The 14,919-nt window shown below is 46.4% G+C and overlaps 1 protein-coding gene across 4 annotated transcripts in view; it reads left to right on the forward strand.

Annotated features, from left to right (window-relative positions):
• MFAP3L (microfibril associated protein 3 like) overlaps nt 1–13,912 on the forward strand; it is a 44,274-nt gene extending 30,362 nt beyond the window's left edge. For 3 of the 4 annotated variants that reach the window (XM_060155820.1, XM_060155819.1, XM_060155821.1), the window contains exon 3: nt 7,431–13,128. In XM_060155820.1, coding sequence (XP_060011803.1) covers nt 7,431–8,359 — 929 coding nt within the window. In that variant the 3' untranslated portion in view covers nt 8,360–13,128. Of the gene's footprint in view, nt 1–7,430; nt 13,129–13,874 lie in introns of those variants that run through there. The other variant, XM_060155823.1, reaches the window with a different exon arrangement.
• Nucleotides 13,913–14,919: the final 1,007 nt, after the last annotated feature.

The raw sequence follows: 14,919 nt of genomic DNA on the forward strand, positions 1-14,919 counted from the left end.
TTTCATTACTTGTGATTGGTCTGTTCATATTTTCTGTTTCTTCCTGGTTCAGTCTTGGAAGGTTATACCTTTCTAAGAATTTGTCCATTTCTTCCAGGTTGTCCATTTTATTGGCATAGAGTTGCCAATAAAATGGTGTCTGTTGTAACTTCTCCTTTTTCATTTCTAATTTTATTGATTTGAGTCCTCTCCCTCTTCTTCTTCATGAGTCTGGCTAATGGTTTATCAATTTTGTTTATCTTCTCAAAGAACCAGCTTTTAGTTTTATTGATCTTTGCTATTGTTTTCTTTGTTTCTGTTTCATTTATTTCTGCTCTGGTCTTTATGATTTCTTTCCTTCTGCTAACTTTGGGTTTTGTTTGTTCTTCTATCTCCATTTCCTTTAGGTGTAAGTTAGATTGTTTATTTGAGATGTTTGTTGTTTGTTGAGGTAGGCCTGTATAGCTATAAACTTCCCTCTTAGGACTGCTTTTGCGGCATCCCATACGTTTTGGGTTGTCGTGTCTCCATTGTCATTTGTTTCTAGGTATTTTTTTATTTCCTCTTTGATTTCTTCAGTGATCTCTTGGTTATCTAGTAACGTATTGTTTAGCCTCCATGTGTTTGTGTTTTTTACATTTTTTTTGACTGTAATTGGTATCTAGTCTCATAGCGTTGTGGTCAGAAAAGATGCTTGATATGATTTCAGTTTTCTTAAATTTACTGAGGGTTGATTTGTGACCCAAGATGTGATCTGTCCTGGAGAATGTTCCATGCACACTTGAGAAGAAAGTGTAATCTGCTGTTTTTGGATGGAATGTCCTATAAATATCAATTAAATCTATCGGATCTATTGTGTCATTTAAAGCTTGTGTTTCCTTATTAATTTTCTGTCTGGATAATCTGTCTTTCGGTGTAAGTGAGGTGTTAAAGTCCCCCACTATTATTGTATTACTGTTGATTTCCTCTTTTATAGCTGTTAGCAGTTGCTTTATGTATTAAGGTGCTCATGTGTTGGGTGCATATATATTTATAATTGTTATGTCTTCTTCTTGGATTGATCCCTTGATCATTATGTAGTGTCCTTCCTGTCACTTGTAACATTCTTTACTTTAAAGTCTATTTTGTCTGATATCAGTATTGCTTCTCCAGCTTTCTTTTGATTCCCACTTGCATGGAATATCTTTTTCCTTCCCCTCACTTTCAGTCTGTATGTGTCCCTAGGTCTGAAGGGCGTCTTTTGTAGGCAGCATATATATGGGTCTTGTTTTTGTATCCATTCAGCAAGCCTGTGTCTTTTGGTTGGAGCATTTAATCCATTCATATTTAAGGTAATTATCAACATGTATTACCAAAACTATTTATATGTATGTTCCTATTACCATTCTCTTAATTGTTTTGGGTTTGTTTTTGTAGTTCCTTTTCTTCTCTTGTGTTTCCCACTTAGAGAAGTTCCTTTAGCATTTGTTGTAGAGCTGGTTTGGTGGTGCTGAATTCTCTTAGCTCTTGTTTGTCTGTAAAGCTTTTGATTTCTCCGTTTTATCTGAATGAGACGCTTGCTGGGTAGAGTAATCTTGGTTGTAGGTTCTTCCCTTTCATAACTTTAAATATATCATGCCCCTCCCTTCTGACTTGTAGAGTTTCTGCTGAGAAATCAGCTGTTCACTGTATGGGAGTTCCCTTGTATGTTTTTTGTCGTTTTTCCCTTGTTGCTTTCAATAATTTTTCTTTGTCTTTAATTTTTGCCAATTTGATTAATGTGTGTCTTGGCGTGTTTCTCCTTCGGTTTATCCTGCATGGGGACTCTCTGCGCTTCCTGGACTTGGGTGGCTATTTCCTTTCCCATGTTAGGGAAGTTTTCAACTATAATCTCTTCAAATACTTTCTCGGGTCCTCTCTCTCTCTTCTCCTTCTGGGACCCCTATAATGCGAATGTTGGTGAACTTAATGTTGTCCCAGAGGTCTCTTAACCTGTCGTCATTTCTTTTCATTCTTTTTTCTTTATTATGTTCACGGCAGTGAATTCCACCATTATGTCTTCCAGGTCACTTATCCGTTCTTCTGCCTCAGTTATTCTGCTATTGATTCCTTCTGGTGTATTTTTCATTTCAGTTATTGTACTGTTCATCTCTATTTGTTTGTTCTCTAATTCTTCTAGGTCTTTGTTAAACATTTCTGGCATCTTCTCAATCTTTGCCTCCATTCTTTTTCCGAGGTCCTGCATCATCTTCACTGTCATTATTCTGAATTCCTTTTCTGGAAGGTTGCCTATCTCCACTTCATTTAGTTGTTTTTCTAGGGTTTTTCTCGTTCCTTCATCTGGTACATAGCCCTCTGCCTTTTCATCTTGTCTGACTTTCTGTGAATGTGGTTTTCGTTCCACAGGCTGCAGGGTTGTAGTTCTTGCTTTTGCTGTCTGCCCTCTGGTGGGTGAGGCTATCTAAAAGGCTTGTTCAAGTTTCCTGATGGGAGGGACTGGTGGTGGGTAGAGCTGGGTGTTGCTCTGGTGGGCAGAGCTCAGTAAAACTTTAATCTGCTTGTCTGCTGTTGCGTGGGGCTGGGTTCCCTCCCTGTTGGTTGTTTGGCCCGTGGCAACCCAACACTGGAGCCTTCCCGGGCTCTTTGGTGGGGCTAATGGCAGACTCGGGGAGGGCTCACGCCAAGGAGTACTTCCCAGAACTTCTGCTGCCAGTGTCCTTGTCCCCACGGTGAGCCACAGCCACCCCCTGCCTCTGCAGGTGACCCTCCAACACTAGCAGGTATGTCTGGTTCAGTCTCCTATGGGGCCACTCCTTCTTCCCCTGGGTCCCAGTGCATACACTGCTTTGTGTGTGCCCTCCAAGAGTGGAGTCTCTGTTTCTCCCAGTCCTGTCAGAGTCCTGCAATCAAATCCCACTAGCCTTCAAAGTCTGATTCTCTAGGAATTCCTCCTCCCGTTCCTGGACCCCCAGCTTGGGAAGCCTGACATGGAGCTCAGAACCTTCACTCCAGTGGGTGGACTTCTGTGGTATAAGTGTTCTCCAGTCTCTGAGTCACCCACCCAGCAGTTATGGGATTTGATTTTACTGTCATTGCACCCCTCCTACCGTCTCATTGTGGCTTCTCCTTTGTCTTTGGATGTGGGGTATGTTTCTTGGTGAGTTGTGTCTTCCTGTCGATGATTGTTCAGCAATTAGTTGTGATTCCGGTGCTCTCGCAAGAGGGAATGAGATCACGTCCTTCTAGTCGGCCATCTTGAAGCAGTCTGTCAGGGAAACGTTTGACACAGAATCTTTGGTATTAGAATCAGAAAGTGATGGCTCAACATCTGCCTTTAAAAAAATCAAAAATAAATCTGGTTAACTTATCTGGCTGTGCCGGGTCTTAGTTGTGGCATTGGGGTCTTCGCTGGGACATGCAGGATCTCTTAGTTGCGGCATGCAGGATCTTTTAGTTGTGCATTTCCTCCAAAATCATTGCCTGTTGAAGTGACTCAGCGTCAGCGGCTCACATTTTAGGTGTTTACTTGTGCTGAAATGATGCAGCTTAGTGAGAATTGAGCACATGGTTGTGACCTCCCTGCTCAACTCCAGTTTAAAATCATCCCTGGAGCTGCAGCACCAAGCTTCCCTGCCCCAGGTGGCTGGGTCTTCGGGTCCCTGTGACAGTCACTGGGGCCCTCTTTATTCCCTCGACCTCCTGATGGCTGAAGTCAGACCTTCCAGGCTGGGTCTTAGGACAAGGTATTTACAGACTAAGGAGAAAGGCAACATGTGGCCCAGGAATGTTCTCGAGACGATCCTAGTGGGGCGGCTGCCTGTGATTCTCCATGAGCCTGGGCCCCTGCTGATGTGGTAGAACCCCCAGGGTGGGGTTCATAGTGTTCGGGGCTGCATACAGCAGGAGAACATGCAGAAATCTTTATTTCTCACTAACCGAAGGTCATGCTGAGGCTGAGAGGAAGTATTTAGAGTCTTAGTTCCTAGGAAGGAAGGAATGTATCAGCCTTTAGACAGGACATGATGCAGACATACATCACCTTTGAGGCCAGAATCGTCTTTCATCGTGTGTGTGTGTGTGTGTGTGTGGGGGGGGGGGGCTTCCCAAGACTCGCTTTGAGATCTGGCAAAACAAGGTTTAGTCCAGGTCACACGTTCCCTTTACCTCGTCGTACCTGAGAAGCCTAAGCAGCATTACTATGACCTTAATCCATAAAGTAAATGTGACATGTGGTTTGTTTCAAGAGAAATACAGTGAAGGACTGAACCCTGAGGAGAGGGACGTCTTGGTGTCCTTGTCGTGGACTCGAAACAGGGACTTGCTGGCAGAGAGATGGGTCTCAGTTATTTAACTGTAGTGTCACAGCTCCTATTAGGGGTGATACCTGCCTGTTTCAGGATAATCATATGTGGTTCATTGTTGTGGTTTATCGTTAGGCAAATATAGTCACTTCGCAGATTCATGGCTGGGCTTCGGGCCTCTGGAACAAACGAGGTTAATTATTGGATACGGTATATGATAGATGTTAGTCCAAGGACCCACAGCCCTGGGCTGAGAAGCAGAATACGTGCCAAACTAATAACTTATGCACTTTACATCTCACCGGTTTCCCCAGAATGAACTACAAGTGTCACCTAATTGTGTTTGATTCCAGACTGTGCCTGTTTTGACCGTGCGACAGGGAACTTCTGGAGTGTCTGAGTCAGTATCTGCTTTGAATCGCTTAGGTCCAGGATAGATAAATATACATCAATAGACGATTAAAAACATGCCTAGGGCTTCCCTGGTGGCGCAGTGGTTGAGAGTCCGCCTGCCGATGCAGGGGATGCGGGTTCGTGCCCCCGTCCGGGAAGATCCCTCATGCCGTGGAGCGGCTGGGCCCGTGAGCCATGGCCGCTGAGCCTGCGCGTCTAGAGCCTGTGCTCCGCAGCGGGAGAGGCCGCAACAGTGAGAGCCCCGCGTACCACCAAAAAAAAAAAAACATGCCTAAAGATAACTATAAAATCCAAGTTCAGAAACCCTTTGAATAGTCAGTAGAGGAAATTGTTGGCATCTTGTAACTGGCCTGCATTTCTACACTTCACTTTTCTATCACAATTAGGTGCAGTTATCGCTGAGCACCTTGCCTAGGTGTGGGGAGAGAGCTGTTTCTGTTACCGTCAGGTGCCTGCCTTCTGAGTTCAGCACTCCTTTCTGCTCTTCCTCCACACCCTGGTTCCCCCTACCCTGTCCTTGAATTTGTAGATAAGTCCTCTGTGTCCTTGAATTTGTAGATAATAATTCCTCCACAGAGGGAGCGAGGGTGGGAGGTTAGGAGCTGGACAAATTGATCCTAACTGTTCCTCATACAAAGAACCTCACCTTCTCACCTTCTCCCTTCCTATTTCCTGTTGTTCTCCAACAATCAGTATGAGAAACTCCTATAGGTAGAGTCTATAATTCTGTGGCCCCCAGTACCTTCCACATCTATCATAAGCTTTCAGGCAACCGGAGTTGTTATTTTTTCTATGCCTGCTGTAGTGTGGTTTGATGAAACATGCACATTTGAAGAACACAAATTGATCATTTCCCTTGCTCAGATTATTCTCTATTTGGATAAATCTGCCACTGAAGTATCAAGTTGCATGTTCGGGAACGAACGGACAGGGTGGGAGGCTTGCCTCTGCCCATCTGGACGAGAGAAGGTTTCACAGGCCGGGCGCTAGGGTGGTCTGTTCATACACGTTCACAAGAGACGGAAACGCGGTAGATTTCCCAAACCAGTGTTTCCTACTCTCGGGAAAGTACACTGGCTGAATTATTAGAAGCAGGGTACTTGGGGACACCAGGAACCACTCTTCTCAGATGTTCCTTCAGGAAGCAGAGGAATGTGGCAGCATCTACAAGAGGCTTCCTGCCAGGCTCCCCAGACCAGCGGGAGGAGGGGCTGCAGGTCCCCGACGGCCCCCACGGCTCCGGCCAGCCTCCCGAAGGATGGTCCTTGGAGCAGAGGACCTGGAATAACGGGGGCCTCTGCTGTCTCATCCCACAGTCCCTGGAGATCCTGGTCGCTTTGGTGCTCACAAATTTCTTCTTTTTTAAAAAAATACAAAGTGATATGGGCTTCCCTGGTGGCACAGTGGTTGAGAGTCCGCCTGCCGATGCAGGGGACACGGGTTCATGCCCCGGTCCGGGAGGATCCCACATGCCGCGGAGCGGCTGGGCCCGTGAGCCATGGCCGCTGAGCCTGCGCGTCCGTCCGCAACGGGAGAGGCCACAGCAGTGAGAGGCCCGCGTACTGCAATAAATAAATAAATAAATAAATACAAATCGATAATACACCCTTAAAAGGAAACCACGCGCTAAGTTGCCGCATCTCTCAGGAGAGGCCTCTGGCTTGCTTGGGGACGCAAGTGCTTTTACGCAGAAAGATCTTCCTGCTACTCAGAACTCCCCCGAGGCCGGGCCGGGACCCTTCTCTCTCTACAGGACAGTCTAGGGAGGTGGAGGGTTTTCAGAAAGGCTCAGACCCAAGACCTGGAAGGCAAAGCTAGGATCACGTTTCCCGGGGTCCTCTGACCGGCGGGTACACAGGCAGACTAAGGAGTAATCCCTAGCAAAGATGAATTCAGATTAAGAACCTCATTCCCAGGGCAACGATCCTTTCCAGGCCAGAGGGGGGTAGAATTCTTATCTATCACAACGCTTTTCAGTGTGCGTTCTCCATTGTGTGAGGCCTGGTTTCAACCCGATGGGTCTGTGATTTATTTGCAAAGCGAAACCAAATTGTTGCTTATTCACACCCAGCCTCTGAATCTCCACAGCATTAGCTTGTAACCGTAAGTGACGTAGTTCATTGTAGCTTCTCAAAATTAATTATTTATGTTTCCATCAACGGAGGTCATACCAGGACTACTTCAATCTCAAATATGAGAAACCCAGGTGAACAATTACAACTTAATTGATTTACTCCAGTTTTTATGTTGATCCTAAAGTGCTTTATCTTCTGAAAAGTATTAAAACTCTCCAGTGAACATATATATTCTGTAGAGCCTCACTCACAGGCAGGCTAGAAAATCAGATGCTACATGAAGGAATTCTCTAGTAAGAGCAAGCATTTTCCATACGGTTTATTTTTCTAATTTTTCTCTAGGATGTGGAATCACACCGTATGATTTGGTATTAAGAGTACAGCCTCTTGGGCTCGAGTTCACGTCTAGCTCAACTGCTTCCAAACTGGCGCCCTGGGGAGGTGGCTTAGTGGACCTGTGCCTCAGTTTCCCCATCCTGTAAAATGGGCCGGTGCTGGTAGCTCCTCCCCGAGTTGTGAGGATTAGGCGACCTAACACCGTCACCGTCCGGCGAGGTCGGCGTTCGCCGTGGGCGCCGTCGGCAGTGGCAGGCATGGTGGTGGGAGATGTGCTCAGCGACGTGCGGGGCAGTGGCTGCAGGGAGTGGAGGGCCCGGCTGACTCTGTCCTCTTCCTCCTGCAGGAAAGTGGCAGATGCACGACGGCCTCCTGAACATCACCAAGGTGTCCTTCACGGACCGAGGTCGATACACATGTGTGGCAGCCAACGTCCACGGCACCGTGAACAACACGGTGACGCTGAGGGTGGTCTTCACGTCGGGGGACATGGGCGTGTACTACATGGTGGTGTGCCTGGTGGCCTTCACCGTGGTGCTGGCCCTCAACATCACCCGCCTCTGCATGATGAGTAGCCACCTGAAGAAGACCGAGAAGGCCATCAACGAGTTCTTCCGTACAGAGGGCGCCGAGAAGCTGCAGAAGGCCTTCGAGATCGCCAAGCGCATCCCCATCATCACGTCGGCCAAGACGTTGGAGCTGGCCAAGGTCACACAGTTCAAGACCATGGAGTTCGCCCGCTACATCGAGGAGCTGGCCCGCAGCGTGCCGCTGCCCCCGCTCATCATGAACTGCAGGACCATCGTGGAGGAGCTCATGGAGGTGGTAGGGCTGGAGGAGCAGGGCCACAACTTCGTGCGCCATGCGCCTGAGGGCCAGGAGGCCACCAGCGGGGACGAGGTCTACACCATCCCCGACGCCCTGCAGCGGAGCGAGTCCCCCACCGCTGACTCAGACGCCTCGTCGCTGCACGAGCAGCCCCAGCAGATTGCCATCGAGGTGTCCGTGCACCCCCAGGCCCGGAGGGAGCCCACGGATGACCAGGACAGGGGGCCCCTCGAGGCCAGAGACGAGGAGGACACCGAGCCCTCGGCCGAGCACTCCCCCGAGTCCGCGGCGCCTTCCACCGAGGTCACGTCCGCGGCGCTGACCTCCGAGGAGCCCACGCCTGTCGAGGTACCGGACCGTGTCCTGCCCCCAGGTCTCCTGGAAGCCACAGAGCCGGCCGGGGCGTGCGACAGCAACGCCCGCGTCGTCTATGAAAGCCATGTCTAACAACGCCCCCCCGAGAAGCTATGCACACCCCGAGAATCAGGGCCGCCCCCCCCACCCCCAGGGCCAGACGCAGTCCGCCCTCGCCGCTAAGCCTTACCGGAGACGCCTGTCCCGTAGGTAGGAGCCAGGCCCCTTCAGAAGGGAGCGCCTGCGTGCATGCTGTGTGCCCGGACCGCGCCCCGCGACGGAGGATGCAAGCAGCGGCAGGGTGCAGAGCCGGCGACCTTGGGCAGGTGTCTGTGCGCGCGGCATGAATCTCAGAGGCTCTTCTCTGCCAGATACCTTAATCACTGATGCCCTTTTGGTGTGAGAGACTCTGAGGTCAAGAGCCCTGTCCAATGCACACTGCAGCGCTTTTCCTTTAAAAAGTTATAGGTCTGCTACGAGAGCAACTGCACGTCCGTGGGTCTGTTGCACTTTCTTCTCAGTTTTAACCCCCCTTCTCCGTTCCCCTATAACCGAGTCGTTGTGATACGGATGCTAATCGTTCCTTCTGGTTTCGTCCCCTTTGCCACTTTGTCCTTATTTCTCTCCCCCCACCCCCTCGAACCCCCCCGCCAAGCTTTTACCTCAGAGGCTTTGGTGTCAGGGCTGATACCCACAAGTCATCTGTGATGTTCCAAAGCAGTTACCAGCCTCGTGATTTTTGTCATTTCCCAGGCCTGTCTCCATCCATTGCTTTGTTTGTTTGTTTGTTTCCAGTGAAGCTACTGTTGTGAAACTGAGAAAGAAAAAAAAAAAAAAACCTTGCCCAGGATAGCACTTTAATAGCCAAATAAAAATGTGTTGCCTGTCCGATTCTGAGAGCCTTTAGGTGAGCTCAGCTGAGGTGGCAGGGAGACTGTAAACTTGAATTTACCCAAACTGTCCATGAAAAATGCTGTTTTTACGTGTAAGTAACATCATCCTCCAAACACGGCTGCTGCTTGATCTGGAACGCATGGTGCGTCCAGAGACAGAGGCATCTGAGGAATCCATGTAGGTGTAGAATGTGGGCCGCCAGGGGCCGTCCGGTGACCCAAACACTTGGTTTGGGGCAGCAAGTGTGAGGGTCCGTGGGATCGCCTAGCCAGGCCCACTTCCCTGAACTGCAGGGCTAACTTGTCCGTCCTTGAAGGGGAGAGTGAAAGGTTCGGGTGATGGCCTCAAATTTCACGCCAGAATTCTTGAATTAATTTTGTCCCACAAGAAAGCAGTTGTATGTGCGGCAGAATGATGTTATAGAAACGACAAAACTAGTCACCCAAAGGCTAGCGTCTCGTCTGATGGTGCCAGTAAGCACCGCAGGCTTTGGGCAGGTGGGGCCTCCGTTCCTTCCCTGGCAGAGGGACAGACCAGACGGGCTCGAGCTCCATCTAGATGGTCCCCTCTCCCACAGAATCACCTGGCCCTCCTCCACAATTACTCGAAAGATTTTTCACTTTCCTCTCTGGTTCCTCTAATCTTCTTTATGGTGAAAGTTAGTATTGATGCAAATCAAGAGGTTCGGTTTCAAAAACCAAAATCATTAGGGCAGCGTCTGCAGTTTAGATGTCATCGTGGAAGAATGAGAGGTATTAGTTCCTTTCCATTTATGAGCAGGGGAGCCATAACCCTGAAGTCGTCTTGAGGGTCGCAGCCACATCATGGTTTCCATGGAGGTTCGCTGGGCCACACGGATCGTGAGAGCAGACCTGATGTTTAGTCCTCACTCTCGCTATCTGGATAAGTGACCTTCGACACCCCCCTGGGTTTAATCTTTCTCATCTGACAAACACGGAGGTGGGACTTGATGGGTCCCCAGATCCCATCCAGCTCAGACATTTTAGAGTTTTAGGGAAAGTTTGTGATGGCCCCCCTTGCAGGAGACAAGCGGTCTTGGGAGCAAACATGGGCACGTGAGGTTAGATACTCTTGCCGCCAACCTTCACGGCAAAAGCATCTGAATCTGTAGCTGAGGGCAGAGGGTTTGGCTTCAGGAGTTTCTCTATGTATAGATAACTGGTGTGACAGGTGGTCTGACAAGACTCAGTTGGATCAGAGTCCTCTTGGCCTCAAATGACCCATTGCCATCAGGTAGGAGTGTCTTGGGTGGTCACATAAAAAATGAGTCGCGAACGGTCCAGAGAAACCTTGACCTCCCACTTGCACTCTCTGGACAAGGGTTTTCTGTATTGGGGTTGCAGAAGAGTTTTATCTCCACCTCTTAGAATTTTCCACTTGTCATGGAGGTCAGCGGATTCTTACCATGGATCTGTACGCCCAAAGCAACAGCAGGGACCCACACTCATTTTGTGACACTGCGTGAACTTTTTCCCATTCTGTCCAGTTCTCCCTCCACCGAAACCCATGTGCACATTTCCACGTGGAAATTACAGGAAAAGGCATCTATCTCTCCCATCTAGGCACTGATTAGGGATAGAAAGTTAAAAACGGGCAGATTTTTTATGGAGCAGGAGCAGAAACGTGTGACCAAAGAATGTTTTCAGGTTGGTTTTAGCTTCTTTAGACTGGCGAGATTATATAGATTTTTCAAAACCTTTCCCCTCTTTAAGGCATCAGAAAGCTCTTGATAGAATAACAGCCAACCAAAGAGGAGGCTGGCTTACGACGAAGATTTCTCTGTCCAGAAAGGCTACACTCTTCCTGTTCGTCCTGTAGCTTCTTTACAGAATAGGAAAGCTCTCCTGCTAGAATATGGAACAGAGGTGATCTCGTGACTTTGGGCTGATTTTTCAAAGATAAACCGTTGAGCTTCATAGAAATCCATAAAAGTATGGCTGCTTGTGAGCGTGTGTGTGTGTGTGTGTGTGTGTATGCACACATGCATACGTCAGACTCATTTGGGCAGTTTTAACAGCTTAGCACTAAATCCCAAGCCATGTCCTTTGGGTCTTAGGTCATTATTCTCAAAAGTAAGCAGTTTCTGGTTTCTGAGTCATCTGGTCATATCTCTAGCGATTTTTTTTTCTTGAAGTTCTGAAAATGATTCAGATATGTGTGCATATTTAATTCACTTAGATGATCTGTAAACTTGGATGGTATTTATTCTAAATGGGAAAAAATTTTATACTGCAAATCTATGTAATTTATAATGGTTTTGTTTTATATATTATATTTTCATATTTTTAGGGCACATCTATTCTCATCTTTTTGTATATCATGCTTGACAAAAAGAACTAGTAATACTTGACTAAATCTCTAGGAACCAAATGTGACATCTATAATGTATAGAAATCGCTCGGAAAGTAACTGAATGTCCTTACCCATCCTGAGCACTATTGTGCTGTGTCATTACACCCGGAATGATGGCTGGTGAGCGTTTCTTTTTTCAAAACCAAGCCAAAAGGCCTGGCCTCCCACACAGTGGAGTCTGGAATCCTTCCCTTCTTTATCTTTTTCGTTGTGTGTTTCATTTTTAATTGTAGACATCCCGTGTTGTTCAGACTTCCTTTGAAGGGCAAATGTGAGATAAGAAAGCAACTTGATTGAAAGACTTGGCTGGAAGGATGGCTGTGTAACTTATTCACTGGGCTGGTAACATTTCTCATCTAATGGTTGGATTGTTCTTTATTGGTGATCTCAGAGCTGTTCAGCTGTTTAGCTCGTGAAGAAAATGTTAGGCAGACAGAATGTTTGCAAGATTTGGACAGACAGCCTCTAAATGTTGTGCAGCCAACACAGACCAGCTGAGCCTTAGAAACCCCGGTCCCAGCCAGTGGACGAGCCGTTTCAGAAGGCGGATCAGACTCCTGTGTGTGCAGGTTGAATTTCAGTGTTGTACCAGTGCTAAAGCTCTTCAAGGGCAGCCCCTGTGGTTCTGTGAACAGGGGTTTCCTCCCAGTGTTTCACTGGGTAAGAAAACGGAGCATTTCCTTTATCTTTCAGATACTCTAATTTATACTCAGCGCAGTTCAGCGACTACTTCCCTGTACCTGTCTTCACGTACCCTTTTGGCAGTCCTTTTAGCTCATAATCCTGGTTTCTGTTCTTGCTTTTTAAGCTAATTCATTGGTACTCTTTACATAGCCAGCAGATCTCATTGTATATTCACACACGTGTTTTGAGCACCTGTTACCTTCACGGTGTTGGTCATTTTTACATTCACCTGTTCATTTAAAAATCTTTTAGTAGACAACAGAGTTCATCTTCCTAATGACCCTTAGGGTTAAACCAGTGATTAACAAGGTTTGAATTAAACAAATCAGTGGTGGGGAAAAAATAGAAAAAAACAATTGCTTCTTATGCTTTCTGAAGGACTGAGTGTCTGTTATACAAGAAAATGTTGTATGAGGGTGATAATGATCTTTCACTGAGATATTTTAGAAATGTCATTTTTAAGGGGACTGATGCTTAGAATACCACAGTCGAAACTGAAGCTCATAGAGAATGTAAAAACAGAAAGCAAATAGTTCTAAGAATATTCTGGCAAAAATTATTTTTATTTAACGAGGAATTGAAACCTTCATTGTATCTCTCAGACACCCCAGCACCGCTCACAGAAGGTGCTGGCACTCAACGTTTGATGTGCTATTCCTCTGGTTCTGGAATTTCTTTGTTAAAGCCAGGAAATAAGATGGAAAAATGCATCTGCGCGGAAATGTCAAACTGTTGATTTGTGAGCTATAAATGTTCACCTTTTAAGAATAATTGAAAGGTATAAACAAATGACTAATATTTAAATTGATATAGCAGCAAAAAAGCAAAAAAAACATGTGAGCCATCCTGTATTTTGGTTGTTGCTTTAATAAAGGATTTGCACAGGTGTGCCGAGCGTGTCGTGTCCCAGCTCAAGGCTGTGTGAGTGTGGCCTGATTTACTCTTTCCAGTGGTAAGAAATCTGTAGTCAATCCTCACCCCTACCTTTTGCATCTGTGGCACATCTTGGGGAAAAGGGAAAAATGAAGTGATTGTTACGTGAATCGGCAAACTTCATCCAAATTCAAAAATCCTAACTCTGGCCTGACAAACGTGATAGCCATTTATTTTTTATAAATGGCTATCTATACGAAGAAATAATTTTAAACATGTAACATCAAGCTTATTGTAGAAAATCCACAAAGACCAGGAAACTCCCCTACCCAGAACATTCCACGGGAGAAGGCATTAGCCATAGATCCAACACGAAACACCTAGACAGAACCCAGTCCAGACCAAATCCAAGAATATGCTAAGGAGGTGCCCTTTGAAAGCTTTGAAAGCTGGATTCCTCTCAGATAGACAGGATGAGGTCATGTAAACAAAACAAGAAAGGACAACACCAAATGGGAAAGAAAGTCAGTGTTTTGCTGTAGATCTGGAGAGGGCAACAAAATTATTGAATGGGTTACCGGATAAACTGTGCATATAGCTAAGATCCAGAGGTTCTGTCAAAAAAAAAGGTTTAAGAGAACTATGGTGGCATTCATGGAAAAATGAACAATTGTGCCACCAGGGAAGAGAAGATAGGCAAGTTTTGTCCTAACTGTGTAATTTTGACCGGTACCTATCTTCAGACCCAGAACAAACAGCTGCCATTTTTTTTTTTTTTTTACAGGTTTTGGAATAGTGCATTCTCATGGGCCTTAATCACAGGAGCCTAGGTAAGGCTTAATATTCATCTGAGTGATTTTCAGAGCGTGTAGTCACAGAGCTGGAAAACAAGTGTCAGGTTTTCTGATTTCCCTGTCTTTTCGGCAGAGTCCCTAACACACAGGGGTTCCGCTCTGCTTGAACATCTCTGGTGTAGCAGAGCCCGTGACCACGTTTAGGACATGCTCCAGTGTTGGTAGGTTTTAAGCGCTGAGTCAGAAATCTTAAAAGTGGTTCCACACTGGTCCTTGTTGAGCATCTGGAGCTGAAAGCGTGAGTTTGTCCTGCCACGATAAAATGTTCCTTTACTGTCAACCCCAGATGAAACTTATAAGTGTATTCACGTCAAAGAGACGATTACCAAAAAACGTGGGTGCTCCTGGCACCCACGACATGAATTACACGCCATGTGGCACAGACCCTTTTGAGTTGAAATGGTTTCTGCCAACGGTGTTGGAGGCAGAAGTAGGCAAATCAGGTGCTCCCCCAACCCCGGGGATGCCCTGATGCTACAGCTCATTAAGTAAAGGATGGTTCAACTGCCAGAAAAATGAAAGAACCAGGAAATTAAGTGCCTCAGTAGATTAGTATGTTTTGGCAGGACCATTAGACATGACACACTGAAAGAAGTTTATGTGTGTGTTAAGTGGCTTATTGAGGTATTTTTCAATAATAGGTGAATCAGAGCCAGCACCAATTGCATTTAACTGTTGGGTAAAATAAAGACGCCAAGGGTAAAATAAGAATTTTCCTAAGATACTAACTCATATTAAATAAACTAAAAACTACGAATGAAGATTGATGCATAGCAGTATGAATTTTTCAAGAAGCGAATTTCTCACTGCCAATGGCGTAGGTTTTCTTATAAGGGACTCATGTTTTAAAGCTCATTATGGAATGGGAATTCACATGAATCATGCAAAAAATAATTACCTGGGCATAGAACTCTAGCTAGATTGAGGGTCTTTCTGTTGTTCAGTTTTCATGCTGTACAGCATCTGTTTCCTGAA

Source organism: Lagenorhynchus albirostris, chromosome 7 (assembly GCF_949774975.1).
Source record: "Lagenorhynchus albirostris chromosome 7, mLagAlb1.1, whole genome shotgun sequence".
Classification (NCBI taxonomy): Eukaryota; Metazoa; Chordata; class Mammalia; order Artiodactyla; family Delphinidae; genus Lagenorhynchus; species Lagenorhynchus albirostris.